This window comes from Neolamprologus multifasciatus, chromosome 16, assembly GCF_963576455.1.
Source record: "Neolamprologus multifasciatus chromosome 16, fNeoMul1.2, whole genome shotgun sequence".
Classification (NCBI taxonomy): domain Eukaryota; kingdom Metazoa; phylum Chordata; class Actinopteri; order Cichliformes; family Cichlidae; genus Neolamprologus; species Neolamprologus multifasciatus.
The window spans coordinates 1532979-1557146 of record NC_140454.1 but is presented as its reverse complement, the minus strand read 5'-3'; the positions used below and the strand labels follow the sequence as shown (position 1 = coordinate 1557146).

Here is a 24168-nt window from a genome sequence, read left to right as displayed (position 1 = left end):
TCACTGTCTGCTCTGATGATATAGCTGAGATGCCGTAGCCTCCTTGCTAAAAGAAGCATTTGATCTGGCGAAGGAGCTTTTGGATAGTTTGCACAGGACCCTCCAGCCCACACCTAAGCCCGGCGACCGTCCACGAGCCGTTGTACGCAGGTTTCATTACCACACTGACTGTGATGATGTTTTACGACGTGCTAGAGAACGCCGACAGATTAAAGTTGGAGACCGGACCAGTCTTCCTCGACTACACCGCCAGGGTGGCACGGACTCGGTCAGGCAGCAACTCCGTGGCATTGAAGGTGTTCGGTATGGCCTGCTTCACCCAGCGCGACTCCGCATCACATATAAGGGTGTCGAGAAGGACTTTGTTTCAGCAGAGGAGGCCAGTGATGATGTCAGAACTTTGATCTCTGGGTGAGCCTCAGTTTGATGCTGTAATGCTGCTGAGGGTTCACGCTCTCGTTAGGTTTAACGCCACCTGTGCATTGTTTTCTTAGGTTGTGCTCGTTATTGTACTGTTGGTGTGCTGGTTCCTTTTATTTTCATTGTTAATTAATGAAACTGACTCATATAATATACTCTTGAACTTCGGATCAGTCCAGCACAATCTTCTCCAAGCTCGCTGCTTTGATTTGCACAGGACTGGGTTGTTTTTTGTTTTTGTTTTTGTTTTTTGTTTTTTGTTTTTTGTTTTTTTGTTTTTTGTTTTTGTTTTTGTTTTTTGTTTTTTGTTTTTTGTTGTTTTTTGTTGTTTTTTGTTTTTGTTGTTTTTGTTTTTGTTTTTGTTTTTTGTTTGTTGTTTTTGTTTTTTGTTTTTGTTGTTTGTTGTTTGTTGTTTTTGTTTTTTGTTGTTGTTGTTGTTGTTGTTTGTTGTTTTTTTGTTGTTGTTTTTTTGGTTGTTTTTGTTTAATTTTTTTTATGCACTTTCTGTGTTTTGTTGGAAAGTTCTCCATCTGAGGAAATCATATTTTGCACTGTGAGATCTTTTTTGTTTGTTCGGGTTTTTTGCTTGTTTTTTTTTTTCTCAAAACGAAACAAACATGTTTATTGTTACGCACACGCTGTTATACAGTAGAGAAGTTGTTGAGAGGGTTTTTTTTCCTCTCTCGCTTTTATTTTTATTCGGGCTCCAGTTAGTCCACTCACTTTGGTGAATCATTTTTTGCTACTTTGGGGTTCACTGCTGTCTCCTTTGTTCTGTTCGCTGAAGACTTGGGGTGTATTTGTGTTCAGGGTTGGGGGGGCTTCATGGCCACTGGCATTTTGGTTTGTTTTTTTTCTTCTCCCTTTTTATGAATGGTTCATGGCAATATAGACCCCAGCATTGCTGGGTCAGGCATGCCTCTTAGCTTCATTAGTTGGAATATCAGAGGTATGGGTAACCCTGTTCAGAGAGGTTTTTACTCACTTGACACGTCTAAATTCTGACATAGCATTTTTACAGCAGACTCATCTTCGCATTAATGATCATTATAGGTTATATTGCCCTTGGGTGGGTCAGGTCTTTCACCCAAATTTTAATTCGAAAGCTAGACGAGTGGCCGTTCTCATTAATAATATATCGCTGATAGGAACGGTAGATACATCATTGTTGCTGGTACCCTAACGCAGAAAAAGGTTTTGTTGGTAAATGTATGTGCCCTGAATTTTGATGGTGCTGAATTCGCTAATAGATTGCTGAGTAACATCCCCTTTCTGAACACTCATTTGCTGATCCTTGGTGGTGATCTGAATTGTGTTTTTGATCCAACCTTGGATCGATCTAGTCCTCGTAATTTGACTCCATCATCTATGTCTAAAACATTCTCAGATTTTATGAAACTTTTATGAAATTTTATGAGATTTCACAACCCTTCAATCAAAACATTTCGTTTTTCTCTCAGGTCCATCAGTCTTATTCCAGGATTGATTATTTTTTCATCGACAGAACTCTTAATTCATGTGTTAATTCTTCCAACTATTCTGGTATTGTAATATCTGATCATTCTCCTCTGCTATTGGATGTTCCGCTTTCTACCCATAAACGTAGTCCTCCACTTTGGAGGTTTAACTCTGAATTTATTTCAAGCTCTCTTGAGGAATACTTGTCCTTCAATCAGGATGATTCAGTTTCATATTCTCTGCTATGGGAGACTCTTAAATGCTATCTGAGAGGTCAAATTATTTCTTACTCTGTCCGTGCTAATAAAAAGATTAATGCCAGGCTTAAAGAACTTATAGCTGCAATTAGTAACCTTGATCAAAGTTATACACTGAACCCTTCTCCAGAATTGCTGAAGCAGCGCCTTGATTTACAAGCAGAATTTGATCTTATGTCAACCAAAGAGGCTGAGCACTTGTTACTACGCAGTCGTGGCTCATATTACGAATACGGTGACAAGGCTAGTCGCTTGTTGGCACATCAGCTACGACGTCAGGCCTCCTCGCGTGTGATACCCAGTATTAAAAACTCTGACAATATCAGATACCTTGGAAATTAATTCTACCTTTAAAACATTTTACTCTTCGTTGTACAAGTCCGAATTTCCCACGGATAAAGCTAAAATGAATGAATGTCTTCATAATCTTTCAAACCCTGTTATTGGTGCTAATATTGCGGGGCGATTGTACTTGTCAATTGTATTTCGGTAACTGCAAGTACTGTGTTGTTTTGCAAAAAATAAAAATAAAAGAAGTGCTGTGTGTAAGCAGGTTTGTTTTATTCTTTAACTTCTCTTAGACTGAAGTTAAAACCATTCCATCACCTAATGTGTGCTTTTAGTTTACTTTTAGCATTAAGTGTGTTACTCAGTGAAGATGCTAGTCTCCATGTAACTACTATGACAGATGTTTACAACAGCAGCAGCATAGATTCACATTCAGATCACTGCACATAGTCAGACTCACACAACCTACAGTCTTTACACACCAACACTGTTGCACGTCAATAAATAAAGAATTATAATCAGGTTACGTTTGAAAAAAGCTTAAAAAGGTCTCGTTTTCTCTCTCAGACTGATGTCATGCACCAGAGTGTGTATGAACTGGTCCACACGGAGGACCAGCAGGAGCTCAGAAGAAACCTGGACTGGGCTTTGAATCCTCCTGATCCAACATCCCCCAAAGGTGATCTCGCCCCACACGTGTTGTTATTCCTGTATGACAGTTCAGCACACACACTCCTTTACTACAGAGCCCTCTACCCTCAAAGGCTTTTCCCAGTTTGCTTGGTAAAGTTTTAACTTACCTTTGCAGCTGTGAGAGTTATTTCAACAGCATTGTGTCTGTTACAGTTATCTTTGCCATCATCTAACTGAATATTATTGGTGAACTTCTTAAAGACTCAAATATGAAAAAATCTTTGTTTTCAACCTTCCACTGCTGTCCACATGAACACAACCATGAACATCTGGATGTCAGTATCAGATGGTTTAAGCTGTGAGAACAGCCTCAGGTCAGATCACATGACCCTGTGATCTTCACTGTGGCTTATGAGGTGAAGTGTGTTTGGGTTTTCAAATGCTTATGTGTTCTGTGTTAGCACTCTGTTTAAGACCTGTGGCCCTGACACAACCGACGGACGGAGAAACCGTTTGCGCTCTTCTTTAAATCATTTGCAAATCTCAGATATTTCTGAAAACATCAAATCTTTAAACCAGGACAGTTTGCTACATTATAACAACTCATGTTGAATTTGATGTCTCAAAAAGTTGAGGCAGGAAAAAGCAAAGCTGGAGGAAGATTTAAATGAACCTGTTGAATGAACAGGTATCTTATGGAGGTTTCTGAGAAGATGAGCGGACGTTCTCCAGTATAAAGTTGCCAACACTTTGAGTATCTCATCATCCAGAGTACCTACTGTCATTTTAAAAATCTCTTTGCCCAAGGGACTAGGTTGAAAATCAATATCTAATGCCCATTCAGACCTTAAGAATCACTGCATTACACACCGACACATGGAAGTATGGCTCTGCCCACAGTTTTCTTTGTGGTTTTTATAGAGATGGAGTTTGACAGTAGCTCATCCATGGTCTGCTACAACCCGGAACAACTTCCCCCGGAGAACTCGTCCTTCCTGGAGAGGAGCTTTGTGTGTCGCTTTCGCTGCCTCTTGGACAACTCTTCTGGTTTCCTGGTACGTGACATTTTCTGTTTTTACCAGAGCTAACACATCAACACGCTCAACACGCTGGACTTGACGTCCCCGTTCTCTGCACGTAGACACCTATCGTAGGATCTGTGTATTCTTATAAACCTGGTGGGTTAAAGACATGAACGGGTATTTATGTAGTACTTTTCTGCTCTAACTGAACCCTCAAAGCACTTTCTACTCACAGTCTGGATCACTAATATTCAAACTGATAGATGATCAGTTTTCTGAGCTTCATTTTCCCAGAAAAGGATCCAAACTTTTATCAGAGTCGTCTGCTACCTGTTTCCATGTTCCCATGCCCGCTAGCTCCCACCTTCACTGAGGTTTTCCCTCAAAGATCTTTACAGTTACCTGTAGTGCTCACAGGTTATAAAAATAGTACATCTACTAATACAAATATAAAGTCACATACATCACCAGAAGGATAACTGGTTCTTTTGCTTACTTCCAGGCTTTGAATATCCAGGGAAGGCTCAAGTTCTTGCACGGGCAGAACCAGTGGCAAGAAAATGGAGGGAAAGCTGCGCCGCTGCTTGCATTATTCGCTATTGCCACTCCTCTTCAGCCTCCGTCCATTCTAGAGATCAGAACCAAGAACATGATCTTTAGAACCAAACACAAGCTGGACTTCACCCCCATGGCCTGTGACGCAAAGTAAAAATACTTTTCAGTGCTTTGTATTCGACTGAGACACCTCACGTTTGTTTGTTTGTTTGTTTGTTTGTTTGTTTGTTTCTTTGCTTGCTTGCTTGCTTGCTAGCTAGCTAGCTAGCTTGCTAGCTTGCTTGCTTGCTAGCAGGTACAGTTAGGTTTGAGATTTGTGTTAGCCACATGCTAAAGTGGAGCATTTTCATTGGATGTTACATTTCAGGTGACATCGCTCATTTTCTGTAGAACGATTTTGGCGTTTCAAAGTGAGACAAAGAAATCTAGCTGACAGACCACAGACGGGTTATGCTTAAGTTAAGTTGTGTTGTACGTGTTTTGATCATATATATCGTCCTTCATGAGATCCATGGGTGTGTCAGATGGGTGGGATGTATTTTATTCTTTCGAAAAATGGAGAAAACTAAAACAACATCACACTGGTAGAAGTTTCACAGGGTGACTATACTAAAATATAGGGATGCACCGATACTGATACTGGTATCGGGTATCGGGGCTGATACTGTAAAATGTGTGTGTACTCATACTCGTAAAAGTTAACCGATACCATGAACCGATACCAACTTATTTCATTAATCAGAGGGTGGCTTGTCATTTCTGTTGTAGTTTTTTAGATTGGCCAATAATTATATATTATTATTTATATTAATTATTATATTATATTATATATTATTATTATATTAATTATATATATAATAATTCAATTCAATTCAATTTTATTTATATAGCGCCAAATCACAACAAAAGTCGCCTCAAGGCGCTTCATAGATACAGAGAAAAGCCCAACAATCATATGACCCCCTATGAGCAAGCACTTTGGCGACAGTGGGAAGGAAAAACTCCCTTTTAACAGGAAGAAACCTCCGGCAGAACCAGGCTCAGGGAGGGGCGGCCATCTGCTGCGACCGGTTGGGGTGAGAGAAGGAAGACAGGATAAAAGACATGCTGTGGAAGAGAGACAGAGATTAATAACAGATATGATTCAATACAGAGAGGTCTGTTAATACATAGTGAGTGAGAAAGGTGACTGGAAAGGAAAAACTCAATGCATCATGGGAATCCCCCGGCAGCCTACATCTATTGCAGCATAACTAAGGGAGGATTCAGGGTCACCTGGTCCAGCCCTAACTATATGCTTTAGCAAAAAGGAAAGTTTGAAGCCTAATCTTAAAAGTAGAGATAGTGTCTGTCTCCCGAATCCAAACTGGAAGCTGGTTCCACAGAAGAGGGGCCTGAAAACTGAAGGCTCTGCCTCCCATTCTACTTTTAAATACTCTAGGAACAACAAGTAGGCCTGCAGAGCGGGAGCGAAGTGCTCTAATAGGGTGATATGGTACTACAAGGTCATTAAGATAAGATGGGGCCTGATTATTTAAGACCTTGTATGTGAGGAGCAGGATTTTGAATTCAATTCTGGATTTAACAGGAAGCCAATGAAGGGAAGCCAAAACAGGAGAAATCTGCTCTCTCTTTCTAGTCCCTGTCAGGACTCTTGCTGCAGCATTTTGGATTAACTGAAGGCTTTTCAGTGAGTTTTTTGGACATCCTGATAATAATGAATTGCAGTAGTCCAGCCTGGAAGTAATAAATGCATGAACTAGTTTTTCAGCGTCACTCTGAGACAGGATATTTCTAATTTTAGAGATGTTGCGCAAATGGAAGAACGCAGTCTTACATATTTGTTTAATATGTGCGTTGAAGGACATATCCTGGTCAAAAATGACTCCAAGGTTCCTCACAGTGTTACTGGAGGCCAAGGTAATGCCATCCAGAGTAAGAATCTGGTTAGATACCATATTTCTAAGCTTTTCAGCGCCGAGTACAATGACCTCAGTTTTATCTGAGTTAAGAAGCAGAAAGTTAGTGGCCATCCAAGTCTTTGTCTTTAAGACATTCCTGCAGTTTAACTAATTGGTGTGTGTTATCTGGCTTCATGGACAGATAGAGCTGGGTGTCATCTGCATAGCAGTGAAAATGTATGCTATGTCTTCTAATGATGCTGCCTAGGGGAAGCATGTATAATGTAAACAGAATTGGTCCTAGCACTGAACCCTGTGGAACTCCATAATTAACCTCAGTGTGTGAAGAGGACTCCCCATTTACATGCACAAATTGGAGTCTATTAGATAGATATGATACAAACCACTGCAGTGCAATACCTGTAATACCTACAGCATGTTCTAATCGCTCTAATAGGATATTATGGTCAACAGTATCGAATGCTGCACTGAGGTCTAGCAGGACAAGCACAGAGATGAGTCCACTGTCAGAGGCCATAAGAAGATCATTTGTAACCTTCACTAAAGCTGTTTCTGTGCTGTGATGAGCTCTGAAACCTGACTGAAACTCTTCAAATAAACCATTCCTCTGCAGATGATCTGTTAGCTGTTTGACAACTACTCTTTCAAGGATTTTTGATATGAAAGGAAGGTTGGAGATTGGCCTATAATTAGCTAAGACTGCTGGGTCTAGAGATGGCTTTTTGAGTAAAGGTTTAACTGCAGCCACCTTGAAGGCCTGTGGTACATAGTCGATTATTAGAGATAGGTTGATCATATATAAGATCGAAGAATTAATCAATGGCAGGACTTCTTTGAGCAGTTTTGTAGGAATGGGGTCTAAAAGACACGTTGATGGTTTGGAGGAAGTAATTATTGAAGTTAACTCAGAAAGATCGATTGGAGAAAAAGAGTCTAACTTAACATCAATGGTACTAAGAGTAGCTGTAGATAATATTACATCTGTGGGATGATTATTGGTAATTTTTTCTCTAATGATAAAAATTTTATTTGTGAAGAAGTTCATGAAGTCATCACTAGTTAACGTTAAAGGGATGGTTGGCTCAAAAGAGCTCTGACTTTTTGTCAGCCTGGCTACAGTGCTGAAGAGAAACCTGGGGTTGTTCTTATTTTCTTCAATCAGTGATGAGTAGTAAGCTGTTCTGGCTTTGCGGAGGGCTTTCTTATAAAGCAACAAACTATTTCTCCAGGCTAAATGATGATCCTCTAAATTTGTGACACGCCATTTCCTCTCCAGATTACGAGTCATCTGCTTTAGGGTACGTGTTTGAGAATTATACCACGGGGTCAGGTACTTCTGATTAGAGACCTTAGTTTTCACTGGAGCTACAGTATCCAGAGTCGTACGTAGTGAGGAGGTGAAATTATTAACAAGATAATCGACCTCTGTTGGGGTAGCGTTCAGATAGCTGCTCTGCTCTGTGTTGGTACAGGGCATTGACGATGATAACAGTGGCTGGATTATATTCTTAAACGTAGTTACAGCGCTTTCAGAAAGACATCTACTTTGATAAAGTCCACTCTCCACTGCTGCGTAATCAATTATTGTAAATGTAAATGTTATCAAGAAATGATCAGACAGGAGAGGGTTTTCAGGAAACACTGTTAAATGTTCAGTTTCTATGCCATATGTTAAAACAAGATCTAGAGTGTGATTAAAGTGGTGGGTGGGTTCTTTTACATTTTGAGAGAAACCAATTGAGTCTAACAACAGATTAAATGCCATGTTGAGGCTGTCATTTTTAGCATCAACATGGATGTTAAAATCACCCACAATAATTATTTTATCTGAGCTCAGAACTAAATTAGATATAAAGTCTGAGAAATCAGACAGAAACTCTGTGTAAGGCCCAGGTGGACGATAGATGATAACAAGTAAGACTGGTTTCTGAGTTTCACAGCTGGGGTGGACAATGTTAAGCATCAGGCTTTCAAATGAATTAAAAGTCTGTCTTGGTCTTTCATTAATTAATAGACTGGTGTGAAAAATTGCTGCCACACCGCCCCCTCGGCCTGTGCTTCGAGATTTCTGGTAGTTAGAATGACTCGGGGGTGTTGATTCATTTAAACTAACATAATCATCCTGCTGCAACCAGGTTTCTGTAAGGCAGAGTAAATCAATTTGTTGATCAATTATTAAGTCATGTACTAACAGAGACTTGGAGGAGAGAGACCTAATATTTAATAATCCACATTTCACTGTTTTACTCTTTGGTTCAGATGTGGATACTGTATTGTTCTTTCTTTGTAAATGTTTAAGTTGTTTGTTGCTGGTTTTTAGTTTGTTTTTTGTCTTTTTGGAAGCAGACACAGTCTCTATGGAGATGGGTTTTTGGGGGGGTAGCAGGAGGAGAGAAGCTGCAGAGAGGCGTGTAAGACTGCAACTCTGCTTCCTGGTCCCAACTCTGGATAGTCATGTTTTGAGGGGTTTAATAAATTTGTCGATATTTCTAGAAATGAGAGCTGCTCCATCCAAAGTGGGATGGATGCCATCTCTCCTAACAAGACCAGGTTTCCTCCAGAAGGTTTGCCAATTATAATAACTGCAATAATTTAAAAGTTTAATTTATTCCAAACAGAAGTGTTTATTTATTATTCTGAAAGCTCGAGACAGTGCCAATAGTTCAGTGATATTTTGTAAAATTACAATGTGGAGACTCTGCAATAATTTAACAGAAGTGCTTATTTTTCACTTGAAATTTTTTTGTGGTCATTTTTATTAAGATTTTATTTTTTATCGACAGGGAATATAATAAAACCTGTCTTCAAATTCATTGTATTTGTGTGTGTGTGTGTGTGTGTGTGTGTGTGTGTGGTAGAAGTATCGTTTTTTGTACTCTGTGTCGGCAAGTACTCAGATCCAAGTATCGGTATCGTATTGGTTTGAAAAAATTGGTATCGTTGCATCCCTACTAAAATATAATACTGTAGTTTTTTGTTTTTGCTTTCTTTACAGTGACATGTGGAATGAACTGTAAACAGCTGTCCGAGGTAATTCTGGTCGTTTTCTGTACAGGGGGAAGATAGTGCTGGGCTACACGGAGGCTGAGCTGCGGGTGAGGGGCTCTGGCTATCAGTTCATCCACGCCGCAGATATGTTGTACTGTGCAGAGAACCATGTCCGAAGTAAGTAACCAAAAACCTGTCGACCAAAACAGTTCATTCAAAGATGGGGCTGAACACAGATGTCACTAAATGAATAATGTACTAAACTGTGAAATATAGCAACCCTACCAGTAACTTGCAAAGCCAAGCTGCACACGTGTTGTGTAGCTTCTCTCTAGAGGGAAAACATAAAAGCCAGCAGCTAAAAAAGCTCTCAGCAGTTGTGATGCACACACAGAGCAGCCATATGATGCTATATTTATAATTCAAATGAAACCTGTCATTTTTAAGTGGTTTCTGAGTCGACCTGGAGTCTAGAGAAGACCCAGGTCGACTCAGAAACCACTCAGAAACCAGGCTGCTAACAAGCAGCCTGGTCCCTGCCAGTTACTCTGGAAACACTGAGTAATAAACGTGAAGTGGGCGTTGACCAACTATGAAAATGTTGTGCACTAGAAGGACAATGACTTTTAATATAGTTTGCAATATTTATGAATTAAAGTAAAAGACTGAATGACTCAAATTTAACGTGCTGGTGAAAAGCAATCCCAGAATTCATCACGGCAGCCCGATGCAGGGAATGATCTCCTTAGCAGAAAAGCTGATCTCACAGATCTCAGGCAAGGTTGGGGTGGAGCAAAGTTAGAGAGATCCAATTAGTAACAGAAGCTAGAGTGTCATTAATGTTGGTAGGATTAATGAGTTTGTACAGAGAAGTAAAGTTATGTCATTGTTAAACTATATAGAGAACAGGGTAGAGTCCAGGATTTTATTATTTATTTATTTATTTATTTATTTATTTATTTATTTATTTTATTTATTTATATTTTTGCCTGTCCCATTTGGCTCTTTTGCATCAGAATTATTGTCTAAAGGCGAGGAAAGATGCCCAACGGATTTACTTTACCAAATGGACCATCCCAGCCTTGACGTAATGGTCTATTTGATTCACCTTTTAATTTATTTTATTTTATTTTATTTTCACTTGCTAAACACGGGACAGACTTGACTGGGGAAAAGAAAGAGGGAAAGAGGGACGGGGATAAAGGGCGGAAAAACAAAAACCAACAAAACAAACAAAAAATCCATCTATCAATCACCTGGATCGCCTGTTGAGAAAGAAAAAAGAGAAAACAAGCAAAAAAAGAGCAACACAATAAACAACATCATGATGATCTATGTGAATATAACTGTAAATACTAAATATTAAACATTATCGACAGCGCACAGTGTGCTTTGAGGTAGGAGCTAAAAAGTGGAGCCAGAGTGACCAAGCCCCAGGCCGAGAGGCCGGGGGCACCCCACCCCCGAAGTGGCCCGAGCGAGCCCCAGGCCCCGATAAGCAGCCGCCAAAGAGTGAGCCGGTGTGTACCTGGACGCCCATCCCCGGACACAAAGAACCACCAACACACCGATGTCTGAGGGAGTCCGCCCACGGCAGGGGGAGTGGTGGGGGAGATAGGCCTCCAAACCTTGGAGGGCCTGAGATGTCCCTAGAGAGGTGGCGTCTGATACCCAACCTGACATATAGACACAGACATACAGGCACACACAGATACAAACATCCATTCCCACCCTCATGCTCTCATATGCAATTACTCAACACTCACCCAACGTGGAGACAGACATAGAGAGACGCTGTACACACAATCACACTCCCCAAGCGTACTCTAAGAACCGGGTCTAGGTACCCTTGCCCCTGGAGGGGGAACTGCACCCAGACCCAGGTGGTGTTACCCTTTTCCCTGTGGTGGGGAGAAGCAGACCGCCCCGACTCCGCAGCAGCAGGGAGGCCCCACACTCCAGGCCCCAGTCGGACGGCCAACTCCTCCTCCCAGCCCCCCGCTCCAGCAGGCAGCAGAGAACGGGGGTGTGTGAAGACTCCAAACCTCCCTCCGCCTGCTCATTGTAGTGTTGATGCATGTGTGTTCTAAGGTGCATTTAAGAGTCTAGGATTTTAGACTTGATTGAAACACAGCGCTCGACTCTGCAGGCTGTGAAAAACACTAAACCAAAGCAGGTGGCTCAACATTCACATCCAAAAGGTTTTTGCTAATGAACAACCTGAGTACATGTAGGAAATCCTGCGCTGAGGACGTTTGGTCTGGTCAAAGAGTTCAGACAGCTTTTGTAAGTAATCCTGTGGGATTAGTAAACAGATTGAGCAAAGCTGCAGAGCTGCCTGAAGAGAGGATAGGGCAAAGCATCAGAGATGAGAGCAGCACCACCAGATGGGCATGTGGTCAGAAGTGACGAAGCCGGACCATGATTAACAGTCTTTGACCATAACCCACTAGTAAAGGTGCAATGAGTCCACTGTCAGTCCACTGCCACCCTGTCCAGCCTGGCAGGACACAGATGCTGTGGATAGTTTGTGACAACTTTCGATGGAAACATTTAAAATAAATACCTTTAACCCTTTAAAGCCGGTCAGAGCAGCACGCTCTGTTTTGCGTAACTATTTTTAAATCCCGGTAGCTCCTCAACCACGTGAGCTAGCGCAATAATTTTTTTTGCATATGAAACCGGAGGAGTTGTACTTACATCTTATGCCATCAGCTTGTCCTCGGTCACAGTTTCCTTCCACATATAGCTTTGCAAAAACTGCATAAAAAGCACTTGCAGCAACAAAAACATAATATTCCAGAAACACGCTTTGCTGATCCGATCAGCTGTTCATAACACTTCCTACATTGGAATAGACGTCAGCGTGAACTTTTGCATGTCCGCCATGACCTGCCCGAAACCGGAAGTGACGTCATTTTCGCGGAAATGTAGTTTTTTACCATCCGGGCCTCAATGAGCCTATACTGGTGTTTTTAAAAGTTATGTTTGACTTTATGACTTTCTGTGTGGTTTCTGGGATGCTTAGGACTCATATTGCACTGCTGGAAATAGTTTATTTTGATGCACATGCTGCTTTTTTGCAAATTTGCACTATAATATTTATTTTTCATTTTTCCTGCAGTGTATAAAAATTGGTGTATTTCAAAAATAAAACTATGAAGACACTCAAAATAAATTTCCTGTGGTGGGAAACTATTTTGTGCAACTTTTTTGTATTTACAGTTTTGAGGGATAAGCCTCTTAAATTTCTCTAACTAGAAATATATGTTAAAAAAACAAAAACGATTTTAATTTTTTTTCATAGTTTATTGCACTTTTTTGCAATTTATGTAATTACTATGCACTTAATGCAGACATATTATTAAAATCTGGGCTATAATGGTTGTATTGATGTATAGCAACTTGAAATGCTCCCAAAAATGGCTCCACAGCATGTAAATATATAATATAAGCTCTGGCGGACTTGGTTCTATGGTAGGTCTTAAAGGGTTAATGGCATTAATTAATGCTAGTGTGCAAAACTTCAAAGTGTTATGTAGATTTAGACTGTCATAGTGGACAGAGGTTATCTCTGAGTAACAGTTGTTTGTGTTCAATGTTTAAAGTGATGAAGACTGGAGAGAGTGGTCTGACTGTGTTCAGACTGCTGACTAAGGAAAACCAGTGGAAGTGGGTCCAGGCCAATGCCCGGCTGGTGTATAAGAATGGGAAACCAGATTACATCATCGCCACCCAGAGGCCTCTTTTGTAAGTACCTTTGGTCATTTATCTCGAGTAATACACTGAATCAAACCATTAAGATATCCAGTTTTAATCTTAGTTGTTTAAAAAACTGCACAGAGAAGTCCTGACAACGATGTCTTCTGTGTTTATAGGGATGAAGAAGGAGGAGAACATTTGCGTAAGCGCTCGATGCATCTACCCTTTACGTATGCTACAGGAGAAGCCCTACTCTATCAGTCCAATCATCCCATCGCAGGCTTTAGAGACGGCAGCAGTGTAAAAAACTTTAGCAAGTCAAAGAAGAATCGGACTGATAAGCTGCTGACGGATGGTCTGGACCCGGGCTCCCTTCTTGGGGCACTCATGAGTCAGGATGAGTCGGTGTATGTTTGCCAGCCAGCTGTGGAGCCCAAGCTGTCATTTCACAGCAGCTTCTTTGCAGAGCATGTTAGTTTCTCTGAAAGCGAACCCTCCAACCTGCACAGAAGCTGGGATGAACCTGCTAATAGTGTTGTAGGTCCAGGTATCACAGAACCAGGTACCAGCTTTGACCCGCTGCTGGCTACTTTGGACTCGCTGTCTTTGGAGGGCCAAGGGGTGGATGCAGAAGAGAGGAGTTACTCAAACAGCGAGCTGTTCGGAGCTCTGGAAGGGCTGGGCCTGAGTGCTGAGGACCTGGAGTTGCTGCTGCTAGATGAGCGTATGATCAGAGTTGAGATGGACCCTGAGCATGTGCCCACTTTGGATGATCTGCTGACAAATGATGAGATTCTCTCTTACATCTATGACTCGATAGAAGGAAGGACTGATGCCACCGCACATGGAGGACCTCCTAGCACTACTGCAGCAACCTCCACACCAGTGTCATTATCAGAAAATAATCTTGATACAAGTGTGCAAATGCAGTTTTGTCCCTCCAAGCCTCCAATAATGGAGCGCACTCCCATTGTCCAGCTATCCCAGCAGATGCAACAGCATCTCAACATGCGAACCACTAAAGTACCACCTAACTGGGGCCAGCAGAGTGACCATTTCCCCCACAGGATAGTAAATGGAGAGCTGCTGGGGCAAAACCAGTCTATTGCCAATGGACAATGGACAGCCCAAGACATTCTAGTCCCAGCAGAGATCGAGTTGGAGCAACTGACCACACAGCAGACTACTTTCGATGACAAGGCCTCAGACTTGAATAGCAAGCTTCGCCAACACTACCTTCAGCAGGAGCAGCAACCAAGGACCCAGAAGCAGCTCTCACTACAGTGCCACACCAAACAGACGGCAGCAAACCTTGACGGACCGTCGAGCCCGGAGCATTCAGCGGAAAAGATGCCGTGGCAGAACTACAGCTTCAGCGAAAGCCTGGGCAGCAGTTTCTGTATTGACAACAGCCAAAACGCTCTTACAAACACCTCCCTGGAGTCTTGCAGTGATTATAACAAGCCCACTATGGACAGTGTGGATTACACAGTCAGTGGAGGTGGTTTGCTTGAGAGAAGTGCAGAGCAGCGGGGCGCTGAGAGCACAGTTGCATCTTTTCGTGGAATGAACCACAAAAGCCACCCAGAGCAGATCCCGGGCCCCTTGTTCGAGGTCATCTCCAGTCTGTCGCAGTGCCCTCCCTGCACTAGCTCCCTGGAGCAGATTCTAAGAGTGGGTAAGCCCTGCCAGCTCGACCACTTTGGCTTGGTGACCTCTGAGATCCTCGATGACCCCAGTCACAGCAAGGTGAGGTCACTCCAGGCACATTGTCATTGAAATCATTACTAGCTGCACAGCTCGGAGCCGGGCAAACAGACTGTGTCCCAGGTTGGATAACAACATTTTAACTTTTTAGTAGCTTTTACATTTAAATCTGTTATTAAGGAAATCATCTTTTATCTGTATTCTATGTATTTAGACATGAAGGTGCATCAGTTACTCAGTAATTTGATTAAAAGAGAAGGAACGGTGGTCGATGGGTCTGTCTGGAACGAGACAGTTCTACTACAACGGCAAAAGCAAGACGCAAGTGTGTGTGTGTGTGGTGGGGGGGGTCAAAATTTGACCCTGTGAAGACTCCCCAGACCTGCTGTGCCAGGAGTCCAGCGGTCCACCTAAACAAAAGGCACTTATACTTAAACAGATAAGAGTAGGTGTCCTCCTGTAGTATAAATCAGTAAGTGAAGGTACGACCTCTATCACGACTTTAAGATGTGTGTGTGTGTTTATGCCAGAGTGCTCTGGGAGGCTCACAGAGTCTTTGCAGACTGCTAAGGATCAGACCTCCTATCATTATGCAATCGATTATAAAACTCTATATGTATAGAAATGCAAAAAGTGTACATTCTGCATGTAAAAACGGCACCCTGTTCAAGTTCCCCTTGTCGGCTGACAAAGTACTGCACAATTTGTGAAGAAGAAAAAAAAATCAGTTTGAATGTTTCAGGTTTAAAGAGTGCATTAAATTCAGCTTGTTTAATATTTCATTATCAGTGAGGAGAGTAAACGTTTTGATGTGTCCTTACTTTTAAAAGGCCAACCATCTGTACGTGGAGATGGACGGTGAGCGGTGACCTCGGCTTTAGAGAACAATATTAACTGACTAGTTTGTGTACGGTAGTACTGTGATTTATGTTTAAAATCCTGCTTAAACGTTAAAAAAAAGTAACTTACTGAACTGTAAAAATTTAAAAAAAGGAATATATTTTCTAATTTCTTATTTCTAAGCATAAATGACAATCAACAATATAAACCTAACAGGGGTTAGCACTGTTGCTGCACAGCAACAAGGTCCTGAGTTGAATTCCACCATCAGGCCGGGGTCCTTCTGTGTGGAGTTTGCATGTTCTCCCTGTGTTTGCGTGGGTTTTCCACGGGTACCCCAGCTTCCTCCCACCATCCAATGACAAGCAGTTTGTGGGGATAGGTTAACTGATCAATCTAAATCGCCCATAGGTGTGAATGCAGGAGTGAACGTGAGCGCGAGTGGCTGTTTGTGGTTGTCTGTCCCTGTGTGTTGGCCCTGCGACAGACTGGCGACCTGTCCAGGGTGGACCCTGCCTCTCGCCCTATGACAGCTGGGATAGGCTCCAGCGCCCCCCCCCCCCCCCCCCCCCGTGCGACACTGAAAAGGATAAGTGGAAGCGAATGGATGGATGGAATTTCATATTATAGTAAAAAATGTCACTGAGAATTCAGGAAGTAGCTGAGACAGCCTTGGGATGGTAGGGAAGAATGAGAGAGAGGGGTGACTGAAGCAAACGTCACTGCACATGTGGGTGAAAAACACTGAGGTGGTGTTGGGTAGCTATGATGCAAAAGTGAACAAGCAATGTGAAAGGAGGTGGTAGTGTTTCTGTCTACAGCATAGAAATGGCTGAGTGGAAAAAAGGGAACGAGTATTTTAAGCAACTGGTGAATGAAGAAAATGACAAGCAGACTTTTTATTGTCATTCATAAATGTGCAAGGATTGAAATGTCATTGCAGTTTACTCAATGTAAGATGAAAAAATATTTTTAAAAAATCAAATATGTTAAAATAAGTCACACATAATAGTTTGGCTTGAGACAAGTAGCCCTGACTGTCATAGTGTGTGTGACGAGGACACAGATGCAGGAGGAGGTTTATCTAAAGGCAGCGCTTTACTGAGCGGATACGTACCAGCATAAAGCAAAATACAAAACTAAACCAAAAACAAATGCAAACTTTCCACTCACAAGGAGCGAAAAACAGGAAGTGGACTAACACTCTAACACTCTAACAAAGAGGAGACTGAGACAATATACAGTCTTTACAAGATGGTAGTAAGACCTGCTATGATCTATGTTTGGAAACAGCGGCATTGACAAGAAGATGAGGAAGAAAAGGAAAACTACCGAGGGTTTGTGTAAGTTCTCGGTCATGCAGGTCGTGGTAGTCTGGAATTTTAAAAAACTAAGGAAACTGGACTTCTTTAGGTTTGTGAAGACATTTCAGGTGTCATCCAAGAAGCTTCGTCAGTTATAAAAACAGCTGGTGGAGAGTCCCAGTTATTTATCTGAGGTATTTGCTGAGGTTGTGACGGTGGTTCTGAGGGTTGTTGATCAGGTGTGTCATCACATGAGCCAAGGTGTGGAAAAAGACAGGAAACAAAGGCAGAAGAACTTTGGATGGAGTAGTTCATGCCAAGCACAAAACTCAAACACAACCTAAGCAGCATAGTGTATGCTGTGCAGTGCTGTGAGCAGCGCTTGGACCTCGGCAGAGGAGAAACCAAACAGCTGCTCCACGGAAACTTGGCACATTATAAAAGAGCCACCTCAACAGGATAGATGTACACGTCTGTGCAGATGAACAATGGTCCCTCTTTCTAGGATGCCAGGGTCCACAATATGGACTGAGGACACAGATGGTTTACAGGGGAGTAGAGTAAATGGTAAATGTACTGACTCTTATGTAGAGGGACTCCATCTCCATTCACTGTGAACAACCAGGCACGACCCCGGTATCAAATACTCTAAAGATCACTTCCAGGCGCCTTGGCTCACATGATCAATCTTGGGTCAGCCACTATCAGGACCACCTCGTCTCAGGGCCACCTCCTCTCATGGCCACCTGCTCTCAGGGCCACCTCCCATAAGGGCCACCTGCTCTCAGGGCCACCTGCTCTCAGGACCACCTCCCATGAGGGCCACCTGCTCTCGGGGCCACCTCCTCTCGGGGCCACCTCCTCTCAGGGCCACCTCCTCTCGGGGCCACCTCCTCTCAGGGCCACCTCCCATAAGGGCCACCTGCTCTCGGGGCCACCTGCTCTCGGGGCCACCTCCTCTCAGGGCCACCTCCTCACAGGGCCACCTCCTCTCAGGGCCACCTCCCATAAGAGCCACCTCTCGGAGCCACTTCCTCTCAGGACCACCTCCCATAAGGGTCACCTCCTCACAGGGCCACCTCCCATAAGGGCCACCTCCTCTCAGGGCCACCTCCTCTCAGGGCCACCTGCTCTCAGGGCCACCTCCTCTCGGGGCCACTTCCTCTCAGGACCACCTCCCATAAGGGCCACCTCCTCTCAGGGCCACCTCCCATAAGGGCCACCTGCTCTCAGGGCCATCTGCTCTCAGGACCGCCTCCCATGAGGGCCACCTGCTCTCGGGGCCACCACCTCTCGGGGCCACCTCCTCTCGGGGCCACCTCCTCTCAGGGCCACCTCCCTCGGGACAACCTCCTCTCAGGGCCACCTCCTCTCAGGGCCACCTGCTCTCGGGGCCACCTCCTCTCGGGGCCACCTCCTCTCAGGGCCACCTCCCATAAGGGCCACCTGCTCTCGTGGCCACCTCCTCTCAGGGCCACCTCCCATAAGGGCCACCTCCTCTCGGGGCCACCTCCTCTCGGGGCCACCTGCTCTCAGGGCCACCTCCTCTCGGGGCCACCTCCTCTCAGGGCCACCTCCCATAAGGGCCACCTGCTCTCGGGGCCGCCTCCTCTCAGGGCCACCTCCCATAAGGGCCACCTGCTCTCGGGGCCACCTGCTCTCGGGGCCACCTCCCATAAGGGCCACCTCCTGTCAGGGCCACCTCCTCTCGGGGCCACCTCCTCTCAGGGCCACCTCCCATAAGGGCCACCTGCTCTCAGGGCCACCTCCTCTCAGGGCCACCTCCCATAAGGGCCACCTCCTCTCGGGGCCACCTCCTCTCAGGGCCACCTCCCATAAGGGCCACCTGCTCTTGGGGCCACCTGCTCTCGGGGCCACCTCCTCTCAGGGCCACCTCCCATAAGGGCCACCTCCTCTCAGGGCCACCTCCCATAAGGGCCACCTGCTCTCAAGGCCACCTCCTTTCGGGGCCACCTGCTCTCAGGGCCTCCTCCTCTCGGGGCCACCTGCTCTCGGGGCCACCTCCCATAAGGGCCACCTCCCATAAGGGCCACCTCCTCTCGGGGCCACCTCCTCTCGGGGCCACTTCCTCTCAGGGCCACCTCCCATAAGGGCCACCTGCTCTCAGGGCCACCTGCTCTCAGGACCACCTCCCATGAGGGCCACCTGCTCTCGGGGCCACCTCCTCTCGGGGCCACCTCCTCTCAGGGCCACCTCCTCTCGGGGCCACCTCCTCTCAGGGCCACCTCCCATAAGGGCCACCTGCTCTCGGGGCCACCTCCTCTCAGGGCCACCTCCTCACATGGCCACCTCCTCTCAGGGCCACCTCCCATAAGAGCCACCTCTCAGAGCCACTTCCTCTCAGGACCACCTCCCATAAGGGCCACCTCCTCACAGGGCCACCTCCCATAAGGGCCACCTCCTCTCAGGGCCACCTCCTCTCAGGGCCACCTGCTCTCAGGGCCACCTGCTCTCAGGGCCACCTCCTCTCGGGGCCACTTCCTCTCAGGACCACCTCCCATAAGGGCCACCTCCTCTCAGGGCCACCTCCCATAAGGGCCACCTGCTCTCAGGGCCATCTGCTCTCAGGACCACCTCCCATGAGGGCCACCTGCTCTCGGGGCCACCACCTCTCGGGGCCACCTCCTCTCGGGGCCACCTCCTCTCAGGGCCACCTCCCTCGGGACCACCTCCTCTCAGGGCCACCTCCTCTCAGGGCCACCTGCTCTCGGGGCCACCTCCTCTCGGGGCCACCTCCTCTCAGGGCCACCTCCCATAAGGGCCACCTGCTCTCGTGGCCACCTCCTCTCAGGGCCGCCTCCCATAAGGGCCACCTCCTCTCGGGGCCACCTCCTCTCGGGGCCACCTGCTCTCAGGGCCACCTCCTCTCGGGGCCACCTCCTCTCAGGGCCACCTCCCATAAGGGCCACCTGCTCTCGGGGCCGCCTCCTCTCAGGGCCACCTCCCATAAGGGCCACCTGCTCTCGGGGCCACCTGCTCTCGGGGCCACCTCCCATAAGGGCCACCTCCTCTCAGGGCCACCTCCTCTCGGGGCCACCTCCTCTCAGGGCCACCTCCCATAAGGGCCACCTGCTCTCAGGGCCACCTCCTCTCAGGGCCACCTCCCATAAGGGCCACCTCCTCTCGGGGCCACCTCCTCTCAGGGCCACCTCCCATAAGGGCCACCTGCTCTTGGGGCCACCTGCTCTCGGGGCCACCTCCCATAAGGGCCACCTGCTCTTGGGGCCACCTGCTCTCGGGGCCACCTCCTCTCGGGGCCACCTCCTCTCAGGGCCTCCTCCTCTCGGGGCCACCTGCTCTCGGGGCCACCTCCCATAAGGGCCACCTCCTCTCGGGGCCACTTCCTCTCAGGGCCACCTCCCATAAGGGCCACCTCCTCTCAGGGCCACCTCCTCTCAGGGCCACCTGCTCTCGGGGCCACCTCCTCTCAGGGCCACTTCCCATGAGGGCCACCTGCTCTCGGGGCCACCTCCTCTCAGGGCCACCTCCCATAAGGGCCACCTGCTCTTGGGGCCACCTGCTCTTGGGGCCACCTGCTCTCGGGGCCACCTCCTCTCAGGGCCACCTCCCATAAGGGCCACCTCCTTTCAGGGCCACCTCCTTTCAGGGCCACCTCCTCTCAGGGCCACCTCCTCTCGGTGCCACCTCCCATAAGGGCCACCTGCTCTCGGGGCCACCTCCCATAAGGGCCACCTCCTCTCAGGGCCACCTCCCATAAGGGCCACCTCCTCTCAGGGCCACCTCCTCTCAGGGCCACCTGCTCTCGGGGCCACCTCCTCTCGGGGCCACTTCCTCTCAGGACCACCTCCCATAAGGGCCACCTCCTCTCAGGGCCACCTCCCATAAGGGCCACCTGCTCTCGGGGCCACCTCCTCTCAGGGCCACATCCCATGAGGGCCACCTCCTCTCAGGGCCACCTCCTCTCAGGGCCACCTCCTCTCAGGGCCACCTCCCATAAGGGCCACCTGCTCTTGGGGCCACCTGCTCTCGGGGCCACCTGCTCTCGGGGCCACCTCCTCTCAGGGGCACCTCCCATAAGGGCCACCTCCTCTCGGGGCCACTTCCTCTCAGGGCCACCTCCCATAAGGGCCACCTCCTCTCAGGGCCACCTCCTCTCAGGGCCACCTGCTCTCGGGGCCACCTCCTCTCAGGGCCACCTCCCATGAGGGCCACCTGCTCTCGGGGCCACCTCCTCTCAGGGCCACCTCCCATAAGGGCCACCTGCTCTTGGGGCCACCTGCTCTTGGGGCCACCTGCTCTTGGGGCCACCTCCTCTCAGGGCCACCTCCCATAAGGGCCACCTCCTTTCAGGGCCACCTCCTTTCAGGGCCACCTCCTCTCGGTGCCACCTCCCATAAGGGCCACCTCCCATAAGGGCCACCTGCTCTCGGGGCCACCTCCCATAAGGGCCACCTCCTCTCAGGGCCACCTCCCATAAGGGCCACCTCCTCTCAGGGCCACCTCCTCTCAGGGCCACCTGCTCTCAGGGCCACCTCCTCTCGGGGCCACTTCCTCTCAGGACCACCTCCCATAAGGGCCACCTCCTCTCAGGGCCACCTCCCATAAGGGCCACCTCCTCTCAGGGCCACCTGCTCTCGGGGCCACCTCCTCTCAGGGCCACATCCCATGAGGGCCACCTCCTCTCAGGGCCACCTCCTCTCAGGGCCACCTCCTCTCAGGGCCACCTCCCATAAGGGCCACCTGCTCTTGGGGCCACCTGCTCTCGGGGCCACCTGCTCTCGGGGCCACCTCCTCTCAGGGGCACCTCCCATAAGGGCCACCTCCTTTCAGGGCCACCTCCTCTCAGGGCCACCTCCCATAAGGGCCACCTGCTCTCAGGGCCACCTCCTTTCGGGGCCACCTGCTCTCAGGGCCACCTCCTCTCGGGGCCACCTCCTCTCATGGCCACCTCCCATAAGGGCCACCTGCTCTCGGGGCCACCTGCTCTCGGGGCCACCTCCCATAAGGGCCACCTGCTCTCGGGGCCACCTCCCATAAGGGCCACCTCCCATAAGGGCCACCTCTCATAAGGGCCACCTGCTCTCGGGGCCACCTCTTCTCAGGGCCACCTCTTCTCAGGGCCACCTCCCATAAGGGCCACCTCCCATAAGGGCCACCTGCTCTCGGGGCCACCTCCTCTCAGGGCCATCTCCTCTCAGGGCCACCTCCCATAAGGGCCACCTCCTCTCAGGGCCACCTCCTCTCAGGGCCACCTCCCATAAGGGCCACCTCCTCTCAGGGCCACCTCCCATAAGGGCCACCTCCTCTCAGGGCCACCTCCTCTCGGGGCCACCTCCTCTCAGGGCCACATCCCATAAGGGCCACCTCCTCTCGGGGCCACCTCCTCTCAGGGCCACCTGCTCTCGGGGCCACCTCCTCTCGGGGCCACCTCCCATAAGGGCCACCTCCTCTCAGGGCCACCTGCTCTCGGGGCCACCTCCCATAAGGGCCACCTGCTCTCGGGGCCACCTCCCATAAGGGCCACCTGCTCTCGGGGCCACCTCCTCTCAGGGCCACCTCCTCTCAGGGCCACCTCCCATAAGGGCCACCTCCTCTCAGGGCCACCTGCTCTCGGGGCCACCTCCTCTCGGGGCCACCTCCCATAAGGGCCACCTCCTCTCAGGGCCACCTGCTCTCAGGGCCACCTCCCATAAGGGCCACCTGCTCTCGGGGCCACCTCCCATAAGGGCCACCTGCTCTCGGGGCCACCTCCTCTCAGGGCCACCTCCTCTCAGGGCCACCTCCTCTCGGGGCCACCTCCTCTCAGGGCCACCTCCCATAAGGGCCACCTCCTCTCAGGGCCACCTCCCATAAGGGCCACCTCCCATAAGGGCCACCTCCTCTCAGGGCCACCTCCTCTCAGGGCCACCACTAGGAATTCGACAGCCGGGACTCTCCACCATATGTTTTTATATCTGAAGAAGTCCATCAGATGAGAGCTGAAATGTCTTCACAAACATAAAATAAGTCCAGTTGCCTTCTTTTTCAAGCTCTCAAGAAAACCACAGAGTAGAAACGTGAATGTCGTGTGACAGACGAGACAGTAGGAACGGACTGCAATGGAGTCATGCTGCACTGTGGCTACCCCTAAAGGGGGAAGCCTAAAGCCCCTCCCTGAGCCTGGTTCTGTTGGAGATTTCTTCCTGTTATGAGGAAGTTTCCCTTCCCACTGTTGCCAAAGTGCTTACTCAATAAAATTGAATTGAATTAAAGAAGAAGGTTGTAGGGACTTTTGCCTTATTTATTTGTGTTTCTGCTTTTAAGATTATTTTAAGATGATGAATAATGATCTTTGTCTTATACAAACACCCACTATGAGCCAAATGGCAATCCTGTTTAATGTTAATGATATTTTATGTCCTTTGCAGATGGAAAATGGCTGCGTGCTAAACAGCACTTACCCAGGAGGTTGTGCCCTGCCTAACAGGAATGGATCTGTGCCTCCTACTATCCAGGTACCCAGCCCTGAGACGTTGCCTACACTCCCGGACACACCAGCCACCGGCTTCTACCTCTGACCATCTGACCAGGGACAGTCACGTAGCACGACACTGTGAACGGCCAGAAACATCCAGTGACTGGACCAGCCTTATACATCTACACACCACAACAAACAAAGCTGGAGAAACGTAGGCCGACATCTGTTTTTGTCCTTTCATTTTGACTTTGTGACGTTGTGTCAGGGGAGGGGATCACCGAGTTATATTTTAAGTCATATTATCATATGAGTTCTTTGTTTACACTAATGCAGTTAAGAGCGCTTAGCTTGTTTTAAGTAAATATGAATCATTGGAGGCGGGGTTTTAGAAATCTGCATTCAGATACACTGTAAAACCAACGTGTTCTCGTCCCAGGACATCAGATTCTGCCGTGCTGTCTTAGTATTGGTACTTTAATGCACCAGCATGGCTTCATTAGACACTGAGAACCAAGAAATCTGTTTTCAAGAGGAATTTACAAGTTAGCCAGGAGTCTGTGGTTTATGTCCTCTTCAGGAGTCTGTGGTTTGTGTCCTCTTCAGGAGTCTGTGGTTTGCACTTTCATGACACTC

The 24168-nt window shown here is 47.7% G+C and overlaps 1 protein-coding gene across 3 annotated transcripts in view; it reads left to right on the top strand.

Annotated features, from left to right (window-relative positions):
- Window positions 1-23886, top strand: part of LOC146499959 (aryl hydrocarbon receptor-like) — a 44337-nt gene extending 20451 nt beyond the window's left edge. Inside the window, exons 5-12 of one of the 3 annotated variants that reach the window (XM_085136090.1) lie at window positions 2991-3102; window positions 3978-4111; window positions 4581-4783; window positions 9611-9720; window positions 13152-13293; window positions 13422-14740; window positions 14771-14994; window positions 23486-23886. In XM_085136090.1, coding sequence (XP_084992216.1) covers window positions 2991-3102; window positions 3978-4111; window positions 4581-4783; window positions 9611-9720; window positions 13152-13293; window positions 13422-14740; window positions 14771-14994; window positions 23486-23635 — 2394 coding nt within the window. In that variant the 3' untranslated portion in view covers window positions 23636-23886. Of the gene's footprint in view, window positions 1-2990; window positions 3103-3977; window positions 4112-4580; window positions 4784-9610; window positions 9721-13151; window positions 13294-13421; window positions 14995-23485 lie in introns of all 3 variants that reach the window. The other 2 variants (XM_085136091.1, XM_085136089.1) reach the window with 2 other exon arrangements.
- The last annotated feature ends 282 nt before the right edge of the window (window positions 23887-24168 follow it).